The 25,839-nt window shown below is 33.0% G+C and overlaps 1 protein-coding gene across 3 annotated transcripts in view; it reads left to right on the top strand.

Moving 5' to 3' along the window:
- POT1 (protection of telomeres 1) overlaps window positions 1-25,839 on the top strand; it is an 82,474-nt gene that overhangs the window by 19,933 nt on the left and 36,702 nt on the right. For all 3 annotated transcript variants that reach the window (XM_082472305.1, XM_082472304.1, XM_082472306.1), the window contains 2 exons: window positions 1,699-1,813; window positions 25,485-25,615. In XM_082472305.1, coding sequence (XP_082328431.1) covers window positions 1,699-1,813; window positions 25,485-25,615 — 246 coding nt within the window. The remainder of the gene's footprint in view (window positions 1-1,698; window positions 1,814-25,484; window positions 25,616-25,839) is intronic.

Below are 25,839 nucleotides of genomic sequence, written 5' to 3'. Positions count from 1 at the left end.
CTGGGATTTTTACTCCTTTTAAATCTTAGGCAAATTCATTTCTTTTGCTCTTCATCAGCTTATATTTAAACAGATTATTAAGTGCTGAATTGTGATTTGACAAATTATGTAATTTTAAGTAAAGAATTTTATTTTACTCTTGATACATTTTGCTTTTTCTTTTAAATCATATTTTCAATATTTTATAAAATTTTGTCATCTCATAGCAATGGGAAGGTTCCCATTTTTAAAGGTGAGCTACTTGTAGCTGAGTGAAACTGGAAAGAAGGTAATATGTTGATAAAGTTTAGTTATGGCACATGGGCTCCTTAGTTGCACAGGCAGGTTCCTTAGTTGTGGCACATGGGCTCCTTAGTTGCGACCCGTGGGCTCCTTAAAATAAATTTTATGTTCTACCTGTGTTCTTAAACCTTTAGTTTCTATTGGACAGAGTTCAAGGACTTTGCTTCTAGTGACAGTGACTATAGGATACAGGTTTTAAATTCTGAATACTACCATAATAGTATAACTTAAATTTGTTATTTAGGGTAACTGTAACCAATAAAAGTATTGATGTACTTTTTAAAAAATATGAATTAACTCTGATATTAGTGTTTTTCAAAATTGTTATAGATAGGTCAACTTCAAATATTTTATACATCCATGCACTTGTAGTAAGGCAGAAGTAAATGAGAGAGCCTCTGAACTTGGCAAAAATGGTTTTTCAGGAAGCTCAGGTATTCTGAACTATTAGAATATAACCTAGCTGCTCTGCACACATATACTGACTTATTTACATTGAGAGCCAAATTACAATCAAGATGTTGATTGCTGGTTGTGAATTAACAAGTACATTACTTGGAAGACCATAATGGTTAGGGTCATTGAGCTGTGCTGGCCTTCCCATTCATCTCCACATTAGGGAGATATTTGTTAAGATAATATATTGGATCCAGTTAGTCTGTCAGCTGAATACCTATTGTCTCTATTCTGTCCCATATGCTGACCATCGTTTTTCTTTCATTACTTTTTTTTAATATCATGGTTTGATGAGATTTCTAAGCAAGCCCTACCCTTGTGTTTGGCCTGAGGGATCAGCTTCCTTGAAAAAACCAATTCATTTTGATTTGATTTTTAAAATTTTAACTCTTAGTGTGATAGGTAACCTTATTTCCAATTGGGAGTGAAGTGGGTGGGTGATGGGGCCAGATGTCTGAACCCTTTTCAGGATTGTTTGACTAACATCAGACATTCTTGTGAAATCACTTCCCCTTTTCTTTCCAAACTTCTGTACAGTTATTTCAGAAAATCTTTTTTCTTTTATTACCATTTTTAATGTCTTTATATCATTTATAATCAAAATCTGGCTTTATTTAGGCCTTATTAAAACCTTCATAGCAGTATAGGAAAAAAAGTAAATATATGCCACAAGTTTTGAAATGATATTAGTTCAGGTTAAAAACCAGAACAAAAGTCTCTTAAACTGCATTTTTTAGAGTTGTGTACAAATTACACCATTTATAATCAAAGTTATTTATATGAAAAACTAGATGGTTTATATAGCAACCTTTATAAGCTGTGCATTTCCCCTTTTTTCAGGCTACAGCCTCTTTTTAGACACTTAGAAGGAAAAAATGCAGATCAGTTTACTAACTTACAAATTTGATCTTACAAATAAGATCTAAAATCTTAATACTTTTATTCACTGTCTTTCTTTAGGTTCCAGCCACACATTATGTATATACACCCCTGAATCAACTTAAGAGTGGCATGATTGTCAATGTCTATGGTGTTGTGAAGTTCTTTAAGCCTCCATATCTGAGCAAAGGAACTGGTAGGTATTATTAAAATTGGTCAAGATTTTAATGGGCTGGAACTGTTTTATTGGTTCGGGAACACAGCTCCTTCAGTACTCTAAGTCTTAGAAACTTAATTGTGATTTATAATTGTCAAACAATACTGATGCAAATTTTCTGGCCATTTTTATTTATAAAATAAGTATAGTCTATAAGTTCTAGAGAATAAATGAAGAAAAGAATGCTAAGCAGCAACATGACAGCATATGAAAGTATAAAATAGCCTATGAAAGTATAGAATAAGCTAGAAAAGGTAAATATATAGACACGTACAGAATGTGTGATGCTGTAATGATGTTATGTAAATCATTTTAATTCTTGTATAGAAGTTAAAAGGCAAAAGTATAAAAAAGAGCTATGTAAACATATGTTAGTGGTTTCAACATAAAAAGATGTAAATTGTGACATCGGTAACAAAGTATCTGTTGGGGGAGGGGAGTAAAAGTGTAGAGCTTTTGTATATGATAGAAATTTATTTTTTATCAGTTTAAGATAGTTATAACTGTAAGATGTTTTATGTAAATTTTGTGGTAACCAAAAAGAAAATACTTATGGAAGATACACAAAAGAAAATGAGAAAAGAATCAGAGTAGGTCACGACAAAAAAAAAATCAGTGAAACACAAAGGAAGACCATAAGAGAGGAAACAAGGGACAAAAGAGCTACAAGGCAGACAGAAAAGAATTAACAAAATGGCAAGAATAAGTTCTTCCCTATCAGTAGTTACTTTAAATGTAAAAGGATTAAACATCCCAGTCAAAAGACATAGTACTTGGGTTGTTTTTAAAGATAATTAAGGAGATATAACCTAGTCTATATAAAAATGTAAGCTTTTAAACAGACTAACATGTAAAAGAATGAATCAAAAAAACATGGATTTCAGCTTTCTGAGAGTTAATGTAGTTAACAGACAGGCACTTTCACCTTGGTTTAATTTAGTTCAACGAAATTTAACGTTTATTGCTCTGTTTAGTCTAATCTGAAACAACAAAGGCATCATTATTTTATGTATCATTAAGAAAAGCTATGCTTCACTGTCAATTGTAAGATATAACCATATTTTAGAGATGTTAAAAATGTGAAACACTGGTCTTGTTGATGAAATACTGTATCGACTGTATGCCTGCCAGCTGCTGTGGCTCATGCTGGGAACACAAGGATGTTCTCAGTGAGTTAATATTTTTAAAAGATTTAATTTATTAAATTATATATATGCAAATTTTATTGTGGTATGAGCTCTAAGTTTACTCCTTGGTGGGGTGGATGGGGGGAAAAAAGTCTCATTTTCATGTGGTCAGCATTTTTTTTTAGTGTGTGTTTTAAAATTTTATTTTGAGCATTATTTGATTTTTTTTTACATTATGAAATATATCAAACATACAGAAAATAATTAAATGACCCGTATATTATATTTACTGGGCAGATTTTACCATATTTGCTTCAGTTTTTTTAATTTTTATTTATTTATTTATTTTTAACTTTTATTGGAGTGTAGTTGACAGAATATTTTGTTAATGTGTAAAGTCAAGACTTAGTTTATGTGAAAGTGACTATGTGAAGACTATTGAATCTAGAGATGAGAAGTTTGAAATAGGTGGTAGCTAAGTCTGAAGACCGCAAAAGGATGTTTTATTGAAAACCCTGATTTCTGTTGTTTCAGCAGGAGGGGAAGAATTAAACATTAAGGTTGAAGCAGAGAAATTTTGTTTGAATTTCTCAAATATTTTCATTCAACTTTACTTTTTTGCAAAGTCTACTTTCCACACCCCATCATGCCATTCAACATACATATGCATACTTTCACCTTAGTAGTTTCTTCTCATCATCGAATTTTTTTCCCCTGAATTTTACATTGCCCATTCTGTGAATTCCTTGTAGAGGTGTAATCACTGCAGTCCTCTTCCAGTTGCCAGTGTTATCTGGCTGGCTTTAATAGGCCTGCCAAATTTAGGAATAAGCTACAATACTGGTAATAATGTTCATCTAACTTGGTAGAAGATATAACTTTAAAACTTTTTGCACTTGGTATGGTTCAAATGCTTATCATTGAAAGTTTTTAGTAAATTAATCAGCAAATACATTATTTTAAAAAATAACATGAAATGAAAGTATTATAGAGTAAAATGATAGCTGTTTTTAAAACAGCTATGATGACTCAATTTTAGTTTGTTATTAGATAGCATAATCATTTTCTTCTGACAATGTTATTAAATCATGTGTATATAATGAAAGCATTGGGAAACTGTAGTATTTATTGTATATTCTATGCATCCTATATCTCTCAGATATGTTTATAGTTAGATCCAGTCCCTTACTAAAAAAATTCATGAGTAGTAATAAGCCAACTTTTATTATAAAGATAATATGTTTCTCTGTTTCTTCTGAGATACTAAATTAAAATGAATGTCATCAATTTTTTCTGAATATATTCATTGAAACTCTAAAATGTGTTTGAAGACACAGCGAGATGTCGTTACTACTACCAAGATGGTAATATTTTAAAACTATCTGTCTTATAATTTTAGTTACACTTACATTTTTTTTCTGTTGATAGAATTTATCCTTCAACATGCTGCAGGAGAGTCAGACAAATAACACTGATTATCGTGTTCAGGAAAGAATCAACTTCATTAGTATTACCACTGAGAAGTACTAGAATAAATGTACAGGAATAAGCCACAGCTGAGCCTTTTTTGTACTATATAAAGCAACATTATTTCACAAATACAGGGCCACAACCTAAATATTACATCTTGATGTACATAATAGTTATGTGTAGGAAAATTACCTTTATGCAACTCAAATTTAGATAGATGGAAAAAAGTTTATTCTGTTATATATCATTAGCTAGAATTTTTCATTAAAATTCATTTTATAAATGTTAAATTCAATGCAGTAGAAGCAATTTGGTGCAATTTAGCATCCTTACTTCTTGACTAAAATTTTTCTTGAGGACTTTCCTCTCATCCTCTGTAATAATGATTACACATGACCTGTAGCATACTGCTATCTTATTTCTGTAGCAAATGCTTTATTTCCCAAGCTTCATCTGCAGTCTTGGAGGAGTTGTAGCTTTTATTCTTACAGAAGTCTATCAGTCCTGTTTTTAAAAGGACTGTCGATGCTCACATTCTTACTCATTTGTGATAAGATTCATCATGAAAACTGAGAATTTCTCAAGGATTATGGAAACAGCATATATTAAAAGATCATCGTATCATCAAAATTGATTTTGATCATGACTCAGCAGGGATACATAATATGGCCTTTTTCATATAGGAAGACAAGGTTATTGCCACATTCTTGGGATTTTGAGATTTTATAGCAGTTATCTTCTCTGAAAGCCTTACAGTTACTTTTGCTTTGAAGAGCTGGGTAGGTAGAGCTACGTAGGCAGTGTTTTGCCCTGCACAAATAACATTGGGCATTTTTCTTAGATAACACGTATAAAGGAGTTTAATTTTAGCTTTGTCTCAGATTTTAAGAAGTAGCTTAATTTTTTTTTTTAAACTTGAGACACCTTTACTCTGTTCTTATTGTCTGTTCTTGCTAAATAAGGTAAGTAGAGACAGGCCATAAAACATATCCATCCAGACTTGTTAATAGTATGTGGTCCTGCTTGCTTGGTTAATATCATAATGCCTGCTCACTCTGAGCAAATGGGAAGAGTAGAGAGAACCCTGTTTGTGCTTATTCTTCCTAATATTTGAGTCCAGAGACTCAAATGTTCAAATATTTAGCCAGAGTATTCATATCATCAGTTTTTACTGTTCACCTCTTTTTTTATTTTCTTCTCTGTCCAACTTTGAGACCCTAGAGGTCTCAGCCTTTTCGTGTCACATAATGTGGCACATCACCTGTGGCTCCCTAGCTTTCTTTCCTCAGGAATGCTTTATGTTGATAAACTATTTTCACACCTCCTCCCATCAAAAATTCTCAATATTAGAAAAGCAGCTTGGTTAAACTGAACAGTTTTGGATGTTACAGTGTTTCTACAAGCAGACTTCTGCTATTCAGTTTCTTAGAAAAAGGACACCTGTTTTAGCTACTTACTGAGCATTATAATCAAATTACTAAAATTGTATCCAAAACATTGGATTTCTAAGAGCCCCTATCTGTTTACCTTACTTTTAGCTCTTAGGATAGAGTGCTAGGATATAGAGCCCTAGGATTTTTTCTTTTCATGTTCTGTTAAACATTCCAGCTAACTCTGGATTACTAATTTTGGCTGTGTGAAAATACTGTTTTCACTTATGAGAATGACTTGCCATTTATGCATTAATGTTATGTAGCATAATTGTTTGAATATTTTTGTTTTGCCTGAGTAATATTGGTTGCCTATTAATGATTATGTAGTTAGTGTCTTTTAATTTCTTAAAGTATAATAATTAACTCCCACATATTCCACATTAAAATGGTTGAAAAACAATTTATTAATTACTGAATGATTAATGACTCATTGGTACTCCATAAGATCCAGGAGCCTTTCTGATTCATCAAAGGGAGATTAAAACATCTAGTACAACATAAAATTGTATGTAACATTTAATTATATTTTTTATTTTTTAAAATTGATAACACATCTTTAGAATTTTTGACCCTTTTGTAGTCCTACACCTTTCTGAAAATGTGATGACAGTTATAGAGCCTGTCCTAGAAAAATTCACATGCATGCTTAAAGACTTAAATATACAATATCAACGTTCATTCCCTGCTGCCTCTGAGCCTCAGATTGCAAAATCCTGATCTGTGGTATGTTCATACTCACTTATTTGACTATTCAGTTAATATCAAAACTACAACATATATTTTGGTTTAATGTATGGCATTTAAAACAAAATAAATAAATACACAGTTTTGCTTTTCAGTTTGCTCATTTGTTCATTTATTCAACAAACATTTATTGAGCACTTTCTATGTGCCAGTGTTATATTTAATAGACATGAGACATTCAAAGATTTATGTAATTGTTTCCACCCTCAAGAAATTAAAGTCTGTAGTTGAGCAGATAACCATTATAATACAATGATTATAATTATTCATGATTTCACTTTGATTTTAGTCTTTCCCCAATTTGTAAAACTCTATTTGTCCATTTTATTGTTGACTATGTAAGGCAGAATCTTTGTTGTAAAATGTACCATGCTTTTTGAATGTGTATTTTAAAGTTGAATGATGGATTTACCTTTTACATAAGATGCAGGTTGTGGGCAGGCAGAGTTTTCCATTTCCCAAGAGCTAAAAAATGATAATATCTAGTTGAGTGAGGTAAGAATCTTCAAGTGCTTGGCTATCTTGCTTTCAGGAATGGAGGGCATCCAGGGCACAGCTAGTCATCACTTATCTCTTTAAGGATTTGGAAAGGTGAGCTCAGCCTCTCTTCAGCACTGTTTTCCAGCTATTCTGTCTGTGCCAGTAGGAAGTAGGTTTCCACTTGGAGAAAGAAGGTGAAGAAAGATCTTTCTTCCCCTGTCACTGAAACTTTTTATGGCTTGCTTTCTTATATTCAAGAATGACTTCTTTGATGAAGCTTGAGGCTTCTATCTGGCTTCCTATCCATATCCTAAGAATCTGTCTCTCATGACCTTTTCCTCTAAAAAATTATTAGCCTGCTTATTTAGGATGTTACCCTTACGTTTCATGAGTTTTTTAATTTGAATTATTTTCATGAATCATAAAATCAGTACTGTTTTCCCATTTTTTCTTGACACTCGTGTTATATTCTTTTATTCATTAAATTAAAAAATGTGTTTGCTAGCCTTGTGTAGCATTGTACTGTACTTAGTTGTTTTCTATAGACTCATAGATTGTTGTCCATAGATAAAATAACTCTCAGAGAGTTTACAAGTGAGGGAGACCCAAATGTAATCAGCTAGCCAATAGAAGGCACAGTTGTATGCTGTGACTAAAGGAATAAGCAAAGTGCTTTCCGAGTGGGAATGGAGAGATTAATGCTAACAGGAGAAAAGCTTCTAAGAGATGTAGCATTTTAGCTGAACTTTAAAGGGTAAATTGGATTTTGATAGATGAGGAAGAAGAGGCCAACATTCCAGAGTTGGAAAATAGCAACAAAAGTTGTCAGATTTATAATGAAAATGTGAACTAGTGCTGAAGCAGTTGACTTAAATATAGTTTTAAGCAATAGAATGTCAGCAATATATTGATGCATAATTTTATGCTCTTGTAGCAGTCTTTTTTTAGGGATCATTATTAAGGACCTATGATACTTTTGCGGTGTACATTTTGTTTATATTCTTGAAGAATTTTTTTTTTGATTCTATATTTTATGGTTTCCATATGTGGTAAAACTGGCTTGTTCAGATTGTATTGGTTATATATGCAATCAGCTTTATTTCTATGCTATAGCTGTCATGTAGTTGACAATTTGTCTTTGAAAGATTGTGTGTTCAGAATTATTACAAATATATCTTAAGTGGCTATCAGTGGAATGCTTTGTTACATTACTTCTCAGGTCAAATGGATTCTAGTAATATTTAGGTTCACAAAAACTACTTTCGAGTTACAAATTACTTTGATTTCCATCTGCATTGTTAGGATTTTCTTCTACTTCAGTATATTACTTTCCCTCCCATCTTTACATATCATCAATTAAGAAACTCAAAATATATTCTCTTCCTTATTTTTCAGTTTGCTTGTTTGTCCTTTTGCAGTGGTTTCTGGCAGCTTCCTATATATTAATGATAATCTCTTTTTTGTCATTATGTTACAGATGCTTTTCACAGCATTTTAGTTTTGTGCTGGTAGTTTTTGAAATTTAAATGTTTAAAATGCTTGCAGAGTCATAATTTGTTTCTTTGGAAAGGCTTACCTATTAGAAGATCTGAAAAATATTACCCTATATTTCCTTAAAATTATTATTATATATTTTTTAAAACTACATGTATTGCCTGGAATTTTGTTTTTTACATAGTGTGCAATGATCTCACTTTTTGTTGGTAACTGCCTTGTTTCAAAATCATTTATTAAATAATGTCATGTTTAAATCATGTATAATTTCTATACCTCTATATAAGGATCCGTATAAGGAGCAACACCTAACAGAGAGCCTGAGGTGAATTTTCTTCTCCCAGTACGTGACCTGCAATAGGTCTCCTCAAAAACAAGGCAGACTATTTAGATGTTGCCCAATTTTTAATCATTAGGCAGAGTATTTGCTACAATCTCTACATGAATTTTTGAGGATGTTTGGGTTGGTAGGATTCTTTATCCTCAATTCTGATTTACTGTGTAATAATATAGTTTGCTTGTTAATCTCAGTTTTTTTGTTTCTTCATTCATAATTTTAGTATACTTTTAAGCCTTACAGGAATATATTGGGTGCATTTGCCATATACATACAGGTATCAGGATTTTAAAATATTTGAAATCAGATTAGGATTTATATGAAACTCTACCATAAGTTGTGATTTTTTTTTTCCTACAGCTAGAATAAATGGTGTCAGGTTCTTAAAGGGGTGTGTGTGTGTGTGTAATATATCCCTAGTGCATTTTGTAAGATAAATGTTAAACGTACGTATTATTAATAATTTATCAATACTTAATAGAATGAATATAAAATTCATAAAATAACATTTAATTCACTAGAGGAACTAGTCACTTGTCCTAGTGCTTGGATTTTAATGAAGAAGTGTAATGAGTTTTAGCTTATAAAGGAATATGTTAGAAGTTAAAGTAGTTCACCTCTCATTTTAACTTTTATTATTATTACTTTAAATTATTCTCCTTTTTATACATTAATCATAGTATTTTTATTTCTACAAGTGTCAGTTTTCTTTTGGAAGTATAACATGCTGTATATTTGAGATACTTACGTAGCTTTTAAATTTTCCTTTAAATGAAGCTGAAGTATAGTAGACTTAAATAAAATGATGTTATATTAAGTTTATGTTTATAAATTTATTGTGAAATTGTTTGAAAGCTCGAATGCATATAAATGCTAAGCATTGCTATATCTAGTCCAGTATAGTGAAGTTCTGCTGCATATGTTATTAATTGTCCTATTTCCACAATAGAGTTGATCATTGAATAATTGAACCTCTTTCCACTTTTAAACCATATAAGGCTCTAAAGTCATGAAGAAGACTCTCTCTTTCCACTGAGAGACTAATTTCACTCCCATCTCCAGCTAGTGAAATTTTTTAATATAAAATTAAGAATAAAAAGAGTTTAGAGTTATTATAATACCTCTGTTTGTGAACCACAGAGGTTGACTCTTTTGTTCTGTAAAATTTGTATTGCCTGCATTCTTCAGGGGCATGGCCATCTAAAAACATTGCAGCTCTTATTTACTAAATTCTGTGATGTCTTTCATATGATTATCATTTATGCTTTACAAAATACCCTAAGTGTGGTGTTGCATCGCCTCTATTTTATAGATGTGGAAACTTGGAAGTGGCACTGGTCATGCTTTCTCCTGTTCCAAAAGGCTTTTAAACAAGTCACATATTTTGCCAGTTACCAGCTTGCGGTATCATACACTGTTCAGGAATGCCACTTCTTTGTGGGCATTCCTGGCTGTTGCTCATCAATATGAAGCTTGAAGCCCAATTTTATGAGTCTTAGAATCAGCAAAACAAATGTCAGGTGGCTTAGTTGGGGAGTATTCCTAGGATAATAATCTAATTGGTAGCTGTACTAGTAACTTCCTCTTTGAAATTTGAGGAGAGTTTGGTTGTGATTAAGAATAGGTTAGAGTAGTTTTAGTAGTATGTAAGAGGTGAAAGAAAAATGTGAACAAGGAAGATAAATAATATCTATAAATTACATGGCACTTAAACTGTAATACATACATTTAGTGCCTTAAAGCAGCTGTTTCACCAGATACTGATAGTCCCTTTTTTTAAAAACAGCTTTACTGAGATTTAATTCACATCTAATTTACTCATTTAAAGGATACAGTTCAGTAGCTTTAGTATATTCATGGGGTTGTGCATCTACCACCACAGTCAATTGTAGAACATTTTCATGTCCTCCGGAAGAAACTCTGCACCTCTTAGCTCCCAAACTCCCCGTATTCCTCCCAGCCCTAGGCAACGATTAATCTACTTTCTGTCTATAGATTGCTTATTTTAGACTATTCATATTAATGGAATCATAATATCTGATAGTTTGTGACTCGTTTCTTTCACTTAGCATGTTCTCAAGGTTCATCCATGTTGTGGTATGTATCAGTACTTCATTTCTCTTTGTTACTGAAAAGTATCCCATTGCATGGATGGACCACATTTTATTTATCCATTCGTCACTTGATGGACATTTAGGTTCTTTCTGTTTTTTGGTGTTACAAATAATGCTGCTATGTACATTCATATATATGTTTTTGTGTGGACATATGTTTTCATTTCTCTTAGATATATACCTAGGAGTGGAATTGACAGTCTTTTTGAGTATTTTTTTTCTTGTAGGCAGTTTTTCTTATCAGAAATAATTGTTGAGTTGCTTTGAATATCATGATCTTTTATCTTCTATACTAAGTTCATCTTGAAATTTCTTAAATTGGTCATGTAAATATTACTGCATTTGATGCTGGGCTGTTCACATACTGGAACCATTACTTTGAAAAATTGAGTTCTTGAAAGATTAAGTATTAAATAAAGATATTGTAGTGTACTTTAGTTTCTTTTCCTGTTTCAGAGTATTATGCTATTAGTCCTTTATTTCCAGTATCCTTTTTGTATGTCCACCATTAATCTAGTTTAAGAGTTGGATTTTTTCTTAAGGCACTGGATAGTGTACATTTTAGGCTTTGCAGGACAGGTAGTCTCTGTCACAACTACTCAGTTGTGCCTTGTAGCATGGAAACAGCCATAGACAATGTGTAAATGAATGTGTAGCAATAAAACTTGATTTTACAGAAGTCAGCTGGCCCACAGGCCATAGTTTGCTGACCTCTGATCTCATTCATGGTTATAGTTTTTGTCAAATTTTAAGAAGGATTCAGACGGTATAGCACATGTGTTTATATTTGTTCCCAAGTTACAATTAAAATGACGATTTAAAAAGATATAATTTTTAATAGCAAATCAAATGGATGAGGAGATCATAGTTAACAAAAGATATCAGCAAGACTTCATATGCTGACATTTGTATGATTGATGCTAACTGATTCAACCACGAAGAGTAAATTTCATTTTTATGGCAATGAGCAAGCAACACCATACAAAAAGATCTCCATTCTGTTTGCAGTCAGTCCTCATTCCCATCCCCAGTCCTAGGCAACCGTTAATTTGCTTTCTATCTCTGTACCTTTCTGGACACTTCATATAGATAGGCTCACTTTGCTTCTGGTTTCTTTCACTTAGCATAATGATTTTGAGGTTCCATGTTGTAGCATGTATCAATAGTTTATTCCTTTTTATTAATGAATATCAATATACTTTTATAGTTATTTTAAAAATTAATCTTATTGTTTTGTCTCCCTTATTTTAAACACAATCTCTGTGAAGATAAAGACCATTGCTAGTCTTAGCTGAAATCCTTACACCTAGGTATGCCATCTATGACCTATGGTTGCTCAATACATAGAGGAAAACTCCGCCAGGTGTAATTTCAGAATAACATTTACGAACTCATAAATATATCTACCTACCTATCTCATCTGTGTGTGCATGTATATATATCTATGTATTAGAACCTATATCTCTATCATACTATTTACGCTTCTCTTTCCTGCCTCCCATGATCTTTTTCAATATTATAAAAACGTGAGTGGAAATTATGTTAACCTCACACCAGCATAATAAAGAGAGTGCTGTTATATGTGTATTGTATAGCAAGTATCCTTGTAAACAAGTATGAGTGTAGCATACAGTGTTGCCTTAGTTCAGTGATTTGCCTTCATGGCTTTTACTTTAGTATTTCAATAATAAACTTTTATACAAATGGAAAATTGTTGGTGAAGTACTGATTGGTTTAAAAACAACAACACTCTACAACATAAGCTTAAGAGAAATTTTTAGTTGTTTTACCATAGATAACTTATTCTACTTCTCTTGCTTAATTTGTTTATCTGAAAATGGAGATGATGATGGTCATGGTCTCATGGAATTTGCTGTAACAATTGAAGTAACATATGCAACTGTGCCTGTAATGTGGTAAGAGCCAGTTGCAGTAGCTATTAATAGATATGTGAATTCTTTGTAAGGTAAATATTATTTTAATTTTCAAATCTTGAATTGCATATGTAGAAAACATAGTTAGAAAATCAATGGCAGATTGCCTCAGTGAACAACAGCACTTGTTGTAATAATATATAATATAACAAAATAGAATTTCAATTTACTTTCAATAAATAAATGCCAAATTACCTCAAAAAAAGAAATAAATAAAAACAACAGCGCCCTAGTAGATAAAAAGGTGATGAAGCAACTTTCATGGAGGAATTTTTTTGTGGATTATATAATTATATAAGCAAGCATGCATGCATGCTTCTTTGATTAAAGACATTACTTAGATGAACTACCAGCTTTCCCTTATAATAAGACTCCAAGGCAATTTACACTTAATCATACTGAGGAAATTAGGTGAATTGCTGAAGATCGCAGAATGTAGGGCTTAAGTTATCATTTGTTACCTTTTCTACATTTACATCAAGTTAAATGAAGTATTACCTAAGTGTTAAAGTAGTTAAATACTCTGTCAACAGTTTAAACATGAAGTCTTACTGAAGCTTTAAAGTCAAGCTTTAAAGTCAATTCTTTATCAAAGTTTAAATATGTATTTTTAGAGGTTGTTATTTAGATAAACTAAGAAAGAATACTGATTTATTAAATGTCTCTCTACTCTCCCTACCTTCCCTGCTGATACAGGCTATCAAGAAAGTAGACTTAAATTACCTCTTAGTTTTGTAACTTTATTATTAAAATATTAATTTGTAAGTTGACTCTAACTTCACAAGGTGATTTTTCTTTCATTTGGGAATGAGTAAAAAATGAGGCACGGGGAAAATAAATATTTTTATCATTTTATGTAGTCATTATTGAAGGATTATTTACTTACTTGGTGAAACACTTTACGTCTCTGGAGCAGTTAAATAAAACTTATTCTAGCATTTTGCCTTGTTAGTATTTGTTAAAATGAGTAGCTTGGTTTCTAGTTATGTCATGAATCTAATGGTAATTTGTGAAATTCCCTGAAAGCTGAAAGCTATTTAATATTTCATTTATATTACTTCTTTATTGTTCTTGAGAGCAAATTATTGGACAGATTTTTTAAAATGCCACTTGTTTCTTGAATCTGAATTTTTGTTTCCTTCTTTTATAACTATATACATATCTAAACCCAAAAATATGTATATAAAATTTTATTTTGAAACTCCTCATTATTTTATAGATAACCTTAGGAGACTCTGAGAATTTCCTCATGTTTAGTTATGCTATTCTAGAGAGCTTGCCTTGTAGTAGGTAGATGATATTTTGAAGAATATTGCTACAGTAAGTCTGTCTGGGCCTGCAGCTCAGTAATTGAATTGATTGTGTGTGTGGGCATGCCTGTAAAGAAAATACTTAAAGTTAGATTTAATATACTAAGAAGTAAACTTCAAGTGAGGTAATTTTAAATTCTGTTTTTACAATCCTTGATGTTAAGAAAGTAGTTTTTTATTTGATAGTTCTCTAACTATATACACATCTGCGTATCTGTACATATATTTACATATAAGCATTTTTTAACAACTCAGAAATATCCATAGATAATGTGGTAACACTAAATGTCTTTACTAAGAGTAGTGACATATTTCAAGAATGCTGTTTTAAGTGTTTGTAATTTGGTATGGGGAGAACAAAATATGAGTAGGAAAAATAATTCCAGATTATAACAGTAGTCCAAAATTAAGCTGCGGAAATAGAGCAATAAAACAAATCTGAGAAATAATGTACATACAGGGGGATTTTATAATTTTTCAGTTTATCTTTTCAGTGTTCAGTATTTGTGAGTGCAATTTATGTACCCTTTCCCTTAGTCACTGCACCAGATGTTTATAAAATACACTGCTGTAATTACTTGAATAAGGCAAAACATTTTAATTTATTGATGCGGAGTCCTAAGCTTTGTCGTGAATACTTTTGAAATGCCTTTTGGAAGAGTTAACATAACACAGAATTACAATAGGTAGGGATATATTAATGTTACCCCACCTTCCCATCTCCCCTTCCCTGAATGAAAACACACAAAAAATTCTCTTTGGTTAAAAAATGAAAAGAATTAAGAAAAAAAGTAGGAGTTTGAAATAGAGAAACCAGTGAAAAGTAGCTTATGCATTGAAGTATTTCTTATAATTATTTTATACTTTTAATTCTTTACTTCTAGGAATTTGAAATATTTTGCTTTATTTGGAAAACAGTATCAGGACTTCATAGGATTTGTGTATATGCTTGGATGTTATTACTAGTTGAAAAACAGTGAGTTTGATTTTTAGAGTGGAATGATAAACTGAATACATATTCTCTGCTTTGCAGAAATGTCATGATAAGAAAGCTCGTATTTTATGCTAAATATTTGAAAGATTTATTGTCATTTATATGTATTATATAAGTTAGATTTAAGCAAAAGATTAATGGGAACATGTAACAGCAATAGAATAAGAACTTAGAAATACAAATGAATTTCTATCAACACTAGAAATAGTTTTGATCATTTAATCATAAACAGAATATATACACCCCAATCTGTACCACCACCTTAGCAGCTATCCATCAGTTTTTAGCCGAATCATCAGGCTTCTGATTTCCAGTATACATGATACTTTTGAAAAACTGGTATCATCACACACAATTACCTTATATAACTGAAAAGAAGATTCATGTAGAGTTATAGATAGGAGAACACGCCAAGTTGAGAAAAGAACAAAGATCAAAACTAGGGTTTATTGATTTATTTATTATCCTTCATAGAACTGTCAGTTGGTTTGGTATCAGGAAGCATCAAAATGGGATTTTACTCTTATGATTATTTTTTTCTCTCTCTCTTGTAAGTAATAACAAAGAGGGAGATAAAAAGGCAAGAAAGAGAAAGTCTAGAACAGTGGATTGCCAGGAGATAGGGTAGATAATGGGGAGGAAGGAACTGCTGAAGAGAATGTCCCAAGACAACAGTGAACTGTAGTCCTGAAGAGCTGTCTGCCTCTTCATCAAGTGAGGCTGTAAGTTCTCTAGTTTCCTCAGTAATACTTCGTTTAAAATAACGTGGAGATCTAATCTACATAAGCTTTTAGCAAAGCATTTTCAGTGGGAGAAATACCAATTCTGCGAAACATTCCATGAAAAAGTGGGAAATTTTGCATACTGTATCTGGCTCTTGAGATTCACGGTGCATTATTAGCATGTTATCACCTCTGAAAAGTTTTAATAGAGGAATCTGTAATTTTACTTGGAATTACTTGAACGTGGAACCCTTTTTAATGTACTCTGATTCTTGTTTGCTGAAACTATTGTTCCATAGAATCAAGCTTAGAGATTATCGGCCTAGGTTAAGGTTGATAGAGCTTCACTTTCAAGCAATTCATTATCCATATTTTTTTTTTTTTACCTTTGTTTATTTATTGTGAACTGGGAAGGGGTAGGACCAATTCTTACTTCTTTGCTATTTTGTTTATGGTAGAATTACAAGGGACTATGTCTCTGTAGTGATCTATATAAAATGTAGTACTTTATGAATTTTCACTTTCAGAAAGTATAATATTGTTGATACCCTAAATCAGTGCTTCTTAAGCTTTTTATATTCCTAAAAATTATCAGGATCTCAAGGAGCTTATATTTTTATGGATCACAGTTATAGATATTTAAACATACTGGAAATTAAAAGTGAAAAACTAACATTAAATAATTCATTTAAACCAAAAATAGTCTATTGTAAACATAAGTAACATTTTTAATGAAAAATATATTTTCCAAAAATATGGAGTGTGGTATTGTTTCACATTTTTGATGACATTTTTATCTTTAAAAAATAATAAAAGTAGCAGGGTTCTCTCATCTCTTCAGCAGTCTGTTACGACATGTTATTTCAGTTGAGATACATAAAAATTTCTGGCTTCACACAGCTATGTAGTTGGAAAAGGGAAGAGGACTTTTATAAAAGTCTTCAGGTAATTTTGGATATTCTTTGATAACCTTCTTAAAGGTTGGTTACAATGAGGAATCTGAAACCATAGCAATGAACTTTCATATTCTATTGAATTAAAATCCATTGATCCATCTTGCAGTTTGAATGGATCTTTTAAATCATCCATGATTTGTAGTGCATAGGTCATTTGAAAAAAAACATTTCCTGAGGTATGCAACTCTTCTATATGTTGACCCATTTCATTGTACAGTATCATACAATACCAAAATATAACAGTTATTTCTGTCACCAGTCAATTTTATCAGAAAAGTCTTTGACGCAAGAGGGAGGAGATATGGGGATGTATGTATATGTATAGCTGATTCACTTTGTTATACAGCAGAAACTAACACACCATTGTAAAGCAACTATACTCCAATAAAGATGTTAAAAATAAGATTAAATTAAATTGTAAAAAGTCTTTGAATATTGAGAAGCCATCAATATCATGGTAGAAGATGGAACTTTTCCAATATTGTAATTTTAACCTAAAAACTTCGGTTTTATCATTGGCAAAAAATGCCAGTTTTCTTTGAACTGAAAGATTAATTCCATTCGTTTTTGTAAAAACATCTGACAAATACCAGAGCTTGAATAACTAAAATTTTTCTGTCAGTCATCCTTTTAAATAAAAATGCTGTTCCATGAGAAGAATGTGGCTAGTGTAACTCATAAACAATCACACAAGTGCTTTTCCTTAAGATGACCATCATACTTTGGTAAGCAGTTGAAATATTTTGCTTCCCATTTCACCACGTAAAATATTAAAAAGACATGTACTCAAGGATCAAATATAAGAAATTTTTAATGCTTCATCAAGAATGGCCTTATTATTTAGTAAAACTGTTGTGGTTTTTGTTTTAATGTTAGTGTGTGTTGGTGAAGGATACAGTGACCCCTACTACAGTTTGAGGCTACTGCCTTGATTCGTGCCAAGACACCAGCAGTTTTATTCACCATTGCTTCTATACCATCAGTCCAAAGGTCAACACAATTGAAAAGGCAAATAACATCTTAATATTACTATGAAAATAGGTTTGAATTTATGGACCCCATAAAAATATCTTGGAGCCCCCCAGTGGTTTGCAGACCAAACTTTGAGAACTGTTACCCTACAGGAACTTGAACATTTCTTCAAGCTGACACAGTGAACTTCTTTATCCTAATTTTTAAGGGAGGTATTAGATCTTCTTGGCCCTTGATTACCATTTTGATCCATTAAAGTTGTTCTATATTATCTTCAACATTGTGATTTTTGAATAAGTGGTTAGTGCTATATTCCACCTTATAGCTTTTTCAGAAACTCTTTGTGTTCCAAATGAAATTTCTCTTGAGGACCAGATGCTCTTGTTAACTACAAGATATTTCTCTGTGGAAGGTTGATAGCACCATATCTAAAAACAACTAATTGAGATTCCAGTGGAAATTAAAATTGGAATTCCTTTGCAGTCCCTTACATCTATACTTTTGATTTTATGTTCTGACTGTGATCCGTTTGGCACTGTATCTTGGCAAAGTATCTTCATGTACTTCGTTAAGACAGATTCTAAGATCATGTCTGTGTTCATTAGAAAAGAATGTTATGATTAATTATCAGTAATAGAAATACTGCTGTTGCTACTGCTGCTGCTACTACCACCACTGGCCACCTCTTATACATGGCATTTAACCATGTTCTAGGTGCTATTTTAAATACTTTACATGTAGTTACTTATTTAATTTTAACAATCATATGAGGTGAATACTATTATTTTCCCCATTTTTTAGAGAAGGAATTTGAGGCATAAAGAGGCTAAATGATTTTCAGTGTCTGCAGTAGGCTTCAGAGGGAGAATTTTTGCAAGTACTGTATATTTGCTATAGGTAATGACATGCATTAATTTAGTAAAGATGGTTGATCAGCTACTGTGTGTTATAGATGCTGTGAACTGTGAAGACGTAATACTAAATCTGGAAGCCTACCTTTCTGTGTTTTCTGATTAAAGAGTGTCTACTTTCCTTCTGGCATTCTTCGGAAATCTTCTATATACAATCACTGTTCTGAAAATTATTTACTATGTACACATATATCTTTGTTACACAGTAAATATATGTAATTTATTTCATGACACATTGGGTGTTTTCCTACAGCTAAGTTATTATTTAAATTAGAAACTTTCTTAAGCAACTTCTTATCTAATTTGACAATGCACAAACGTTCTACACTCCATCTGTAAAACGCTGTTACTGATGCTTCTGTCATCCTAAGCTTTCACAGCTAGGAATTGGTGACTGGGAATTGCCTAGCCCTGATGCGCCTGCTCATTTCCGCTCCCGCTAGTGGAACTGTGTTCTCCAAAGAATTGCATTCTTACAATTTTGTTCCCAAATCTCTTTGTACTCCTTTAACTGGTTATTCTCATCAAGTAATTTCATTAAATCTTATATAACCAAATGAATATGAATGTGAAAAGACTTTTTTTGGAAAACTTAAGTTGAATGCTTTGTAAAGATAATAAACCAGTGGTGGGATGGATTTGGCTATGGACCATAGTTTGCCAACTCACGATTTATAATACTGTGCTCTCTCCTTTGTCCTCTTACACTCACAATTCAGTTAACTCCTCTTTAAGTAGCCTTAAACATACATCTTCTTTTATTGCTTTTGTCTTTCCACTAGGATTTAACTCTTGTTCAGATACCTCAGGAGATACTCTTTTTTGTCTCCTTTTCTTCTTTTATTCTTTCAGTTTATGAGTCAAAAAATAATTATTACAAAGAATGTACAAATGCATATAAGCCTCATAAGAATGAATTATTGTAGAATCTTTCTATGATGTTTGTGGGGTTTCTGTGATGACTCTGGAGTAAATTATAGGTAAAGTTTCATTATAATGATATGTTATTCTTCAGTAATGAACTCTCCTTTAGTATGTTTCAAGATAAATGCATGAAATAGTAAATAATACAGAGTTAAGATACAGTATAATTTTACCTACTTAGGAAAACTCTCAACCCTCCATCACAGTTTTAAGCGTAATATTTTACTTTCTTTGGGATTGTTGTTGATGTTTTAAAACGCATGCAACATGGAGACAGTGTGGTGTTCTGGTTAAATGAAGAAACAGGAGTCAGATATGCTGAGTTATATGTGACCTATAAGACATTCACACTTGGATACCTTGCCTAGAATTTTTAAGAAACTAAGTTCTCTCATTTGTAAACTGTTAAATACAACTATCTAAGAATTCAGGGAGATAATGCATATAAAATGCTTAGCACACTACCTGACATATAGTAAGCCCTCAGTAATTGCTGACTGCTAAATAATGTAATTTCCGCCTAGTTATAGGCCTGGGAATAAGATATCTTGCTAACATAAGTACTGTATTTTTGTTTTGTTTTCTGTCTTGAGAAGTAAAGTGGATTATTCCATTTCTATAAATTCATTTAGAATATTGACATTTTGCACATTATTAATCATTATTTGATAACCCCAAACTGTATTTAGGACTGTAAATATCTTTTACCAAAATATATTCTTTAACATTAAACATAATTTCAGACTCTGATTAAACTTCAGTCATGGTATGAAATTTAATTTAAGGTCTCTTGTGTTTTGAACTGCAAGGTTGGGTGTGAAATTTATAAAACCTTTTGTTTTCACCACTTTTCTAAAATATGAATGCTTATTGTACTGCTCACCAAGGATCCAGGGCCGTCTTAAGGCTGTCTGTTTATCCAGTGCCAAGCTTAAATGTCAGTTTCCAGTTATTCTAGAAAATGTCATGTGGATCATTAATTCTGCCTTTACTGTGATGAGTCATTACATGTACAGAGAGTATAAACTCTATATACCAGCAAATGTTGGCATATAAAATAACACACAAGCTGAGATTATAGCATTAGTTTTTAAGGATGTAAATCAATAAAAGGAAAATGTAAACTTCATAGGAGAAGGTGCCATGCCTTGTTCATTTAATATTCTTCCTGAATAGTAGCTATATCTAGCACTAGGTAGACACTCAAAAAATTTTAGTTTAACTTATGTAAAAAAATTTTTTTAATTGGATTGGAAAATAGTAAAGCAGAGACTAAGTAGGGTTCCTTGCTGCTAAAATACAAAATTCTAACCAGCACTGAGATATTTGGCATTCTAGGGTGGTGGAGGGAATTCCTACGGAGATTTAAGTTCTAGAGAGGTATATTCAAACTATGCAAGCTTGGTCATTCACCTATAGTTAGTATCTATGGTGATTCTGCTGTTGCATAACATTCACTCCACTGCCACCACTGTTAAGATCCTTACTGAATTGTCTTATTTGCCTACAAATTCTCAGTATTTTGTCACTCTATATATATATGCAGTATAGATGTTTTTTGCTTTCACGGAACTCTTGCTCTATGGAAAGATTCTCTTTTTTCTTTCTTTGTTAATAAAATCTTATTTTATAAAAGGATTTGAGCACCAGGTGAGTCTCTTTGGCTTGCACTTGGGAAAAGTCATTGGTAGTACTTCCGATGAAAGAGAAAGAAAGGAACAGAGACTTAACATATGATAGTTCAGGTATGCAGTGCACAAGTGTGCACCGTCTAAGGAGATGCCATTTTCATCCACATGGAGTCACTTAGATGAAAGCACACCTGTGTAGATTACAGGCCAAGTCCTATTGCAGCTGGGGAGTGCCCTCCTCTGCATAAATCTACACCAGCACATAGAGCCATCCCTTTGACCCAGTCAGAATTCTGAGCATGCACATACACACCCTGGCACACACGTCTGTTGTGTTGCTCTCTGGACAATCCCCTGCGGTCACTTCCCTCTCTCAGCAGTCCCTGGCCACCCTAACTCGGAACCTGACACAGACACTTCAAGGGGAGTGGGAAGGAGGAAGGGCCTCGAGAAGGAATGTGTGCATTGCAGGTGGCACATGTGTCCCTGTTTCTGAGGGTTTGTATAAAAAGGCCAGAATGTATGTGCCAAGGCTGCTACTCTCTTGGGCTCAGTAAAGTTCCTCTGTAAAGCTGTCTAAGTTGTACAGCATTTCTATTTGAGAAAGAGGAGTCTTTTTCTAAATCTGCACAAAGATACTGCAAAAGCTAATGGCGACCCTATATTAGACCCTCTAGACAGTGGGCCTACACAGTGTTTCTCAAAGTGTCATCTGGAGTCCTTTGCAATCTATCAAGTCATCTTTGGGAAGGCTGGCATTTTCCAGGAAAAACGAAACCATGAGACAGTTTTCAATATTTTGAAATTTAGGTTAAGCCTGATTTTTTTTTTTTTTAACTAAAGCCCCAGGTTTTGTTTGTTTGTTTGTTTGTTTTTCCCAGTTATTCCATTCTTTTTTTTTTTTTAATATAGATTTATTTACTTATTTTTGACTGTGTTGGGTCTTCACTGCTGCGTGCGGGCTTCCTCCAGTTGTGGCAAGCGGGGGCTACTCTTCCTTGCGGTGTGTAGGCCTCTCATTGCGGTGGCCTCTCTCATTTTGGAGCTTGAGCTCTAGGTGCGCCGGCTTCAATAGCTGTGGCACGTGGGCTCAGTAGTTGTGTCTCGCGGGCTCTAGAGCGCAGGCTCAGTATTTGTGGTGCACGGGTTTAGTTGCTCTGCGACATGTGCGATCTTCCTGGACCAGGGCTCAAACCTGTGTCCCCTTCATTGGCAGGCGGATTCTTAACCACTGCGCCACCAGGGAAGTCCCTCTATTCTTCAATGTCATGTACATGCTACAAAGACTGGTCTCTGTCAGTTCATCCTGGTTAACATTTAAATTCAGCTATTGTTATTTATGCCTGCTAAATTTGCAGCTTTCTTGGTGTATCATAACCCCAGTTTACAAAAGTGTCTCACTGTGAAGCATTTAAAGTGAAAGGAGTAATCTAGAATCACTGCAGCTTAAAATAACACTATAAGTAGTAAATCGTTCTCTGGTATAAATATGAAATGTGAGTTTGTGTATTCTATTACAAATAAATCTGTGATACGTGATCTTGCAGAAGCTGCCAGGAAACAAAAATGTAAAGACACCAAGTTTGATCATGTGTACCTGAATTGAGTTTCATTAGATTAGTGATCTCTTTGCACTTGTGTTTAGTCTGTCATGAAATTGTATGAAACTTAAAACCTTCAGAGCATTTGTGTTTTATTCAAAGTACATTCATCGTTATCCATAGTGTCTAACGCGCTGCTACCTGTCTTTGCGTTCAACTTCTGGTCCATCTACTAATGAGTAAAGGACTTCTTCGGTCAATCTTCTTCTCTGTGACTATTGGCAAAAAAATTTCAGTTCTGAGTTCTTAACTGAATTCTTAAAGCTGAAGAAGAAACTTCAAAGATAGTTTTCAAACTTGGTTTATATCTTCTTGAAAGGTGTTATAACACATTGAGCAGTGGCGCAGTGCAGTAGGGATGATTAATTTCACTCTTGCATCACTTCCTCTAGGCAAGTTTCTCGTTTTCCCATTTTAAAAATTAATTTAGTCTTTTTAAAGCGTAGATAGGAATAATGATGAAATAATTTATAGGATAATGAAATAGCAAAATATTTTGAGATAAAGGAAAATAGACGACTAAGATTCTGTAATGTATCTTAGATTTATAAAAGGGTACAATAGAGCCATATGATCATCACAAGAAGAATGTGTTTTATTCTATTAAAAAATCAGTAAAATTTATCTTTAATCTTTGGAAGACTGCTAAGAAAGAAAAAAAAAAAAAGTCCTGAAATAACACTCCTTACAAATAGTTAAAACTACTGAAAATGGAAACTCCAAAACTAAAATTGGGTCCAGTAGATCCTGTATATCAAGAGACGAAGATGTAGTATCTTTTTACTCTTTCTGAAGATGCTTATTAAGGTTTTGTTTTTAAAGTTTTTTATGTTCTCTGAATTGATTATTGTCCCCTCCTCACAGAATCAGGTTTCTCTTTCTCCTCTTGCCCTCCATTCCTCTCCCCTCTCCTTTCCTCTCTCCCCACTTCCCCCATTCCTTCCCCCTTTCTCGCCACTCCTCCTCTCTTCTCCTCCACCTCCTCCCCTCCCCAGTGTCCTTCCTTCTATCCATTGTTGTTCTGTGTCTGGTAATGGTTTACTGTTTACAGATTTACAAATGTAGGTATGGTTTATTTTAGGTTGTAGACATTTGTTTCCTTTGCTTTGTGTATAATGAGTTTGTTTTTTCAACTTGATCTCTTTTTTTGAATGGGAAATCTGACAGTCTGACAGAGACAAATAGTACTTACATAGGGCACATTGATTGGAAGTGTCGGTCTAAGGTGGGTGGGAAGAGAGCCTTCTGACTGTAGACCCCCTAATGTGATAATGCAGATGGATTTATTCTGGGTGCTAACACCCTCATTAGAAGCCTTACCACTTCCAGGTCTCTCAGTGAAACTTCCTTGGAAAGCAGCCTGTGTTCCAGGAAGGGGTTGGTGTTAAAGACTGAGATACCCTACCTGCCTACCTGAAGTTATTTTCAAGGGGAGTGAGGGTTAGGATGGGTGCTCGTTGAAACAGTTGTTCTATGTGTAAACTTTTCACGAGCCCTGATTTTGGCTCTATTTTTCACTGTCACCCTTAATCCCAACGGCTCCCATCTTTGCTGTAGCTACTTTAGAGTATCTTCTGGATGCATCCTCCTCTGTCCATTTGATCCCTTAACCATTTACTTTCCCAACTTCCTGAAATATGTTGATATCTTCTCTCCCTCTCCTTCACTCCTGTCCTCTCCTCTCCTCTCCTCTCCCTTCACTGTTCTGGGTTTATCCTTTTCTATGTCTATACTGTCTCAAGTATATTACTGAGAAGGAAGGAAGTCAACACATAACTCTCAGTGTGCAATTTTCTGAAACATGTATATTAAAAGGTAGCATCTATTACAGTTTTTGCTGCCACCAGTGATTGAAGTTACTTGTTTTCACGGCAACCCAACTATCATTAAATTTTTTTTTTTCTGCCAGCTTAAATTATATAAAATTGCTCTCGTTCTAATGTGTAACCTTTTATAGATAACTAGCAAATCATCATTTTCCCTTTTGAGTTGTTCTTATATAGTTTTCTATGAGTTGTTTGTTCATTTGCCTTTCATATTTACTGTAAAATCTGGGTTTTATAAACAGTTTTCATAGTATCTTTATACAGTATATTGACTCTTCATCACATTTGCTGCAAATATCTTCTAGTTTTTTGTTTTCACTCTAAATTTAATTGTGTTTATTTTAGAAATTATATTATTTGAGTATGTTTATCTGCTTCATGGTTTCTAAACTTTGAGGTAATAAAGTTATTACACCTCCAGACAATTTATATTAAGTACGGTTTTTATTTTTGTTTCATTAAACTTTCTAAAATGAATTTTTAAGGAACACTTTTGCAAAATAATTTGGCAGTGCATTTTGAGAGACAAGAAAATTTCTTTATGTTTTGATCCTGTTCTTAGAAGACTTAATTAAAGGGAAGAATAATGTTTGGTGTTTTGAACTCAGTATTATTTTGTCAAATGCTTTGAAATACGAAAAGTCAGGTAAAATATTTTTGTGTTTTCCAGATTATTGCTCAGTTGTAACAATTGTGGACCAGACGCATGTAAAGTTAACCTGCCTGTTCTTTAGTGGAAATTATGAAGCCCTTCCAATGATTTATAAAAATGGAGATATTGTTCGCTTTCACAGGCTGAAGGTATAATTCATACTGTTTAGAACTTATATTTGTTTGAAGAGAACACTGTAGTGTTCACTAAAACTAGTTACACTAATTATGTGGTTGCTTTGTTAGAACATGATGTCAGGCATTTCAAGAGACAAGAAGAAATGTAAATAGTATCAGACTTCAAATGATTTATATTAGGAAACCTCTTCATTTGAACAAACTACCTGACCTCCTTCCACAGAAATGTGTTAGCT

Source organism: Balaenoptera physalus (genome assembly GCF_965194825.1).
Source record: "Balaenoptera physalus genome assembly, chromosome: 8".
Lineage (NCBI taxonomy): Eukaryota > Metazoa > Chordata > Mammalia > Artiodactyla > Balaenopteridae > Balaenoptera > Balaenoptera physalus.
This window is presented reverse-complemented; position numbering and strand designations above follow the sequence as displayed.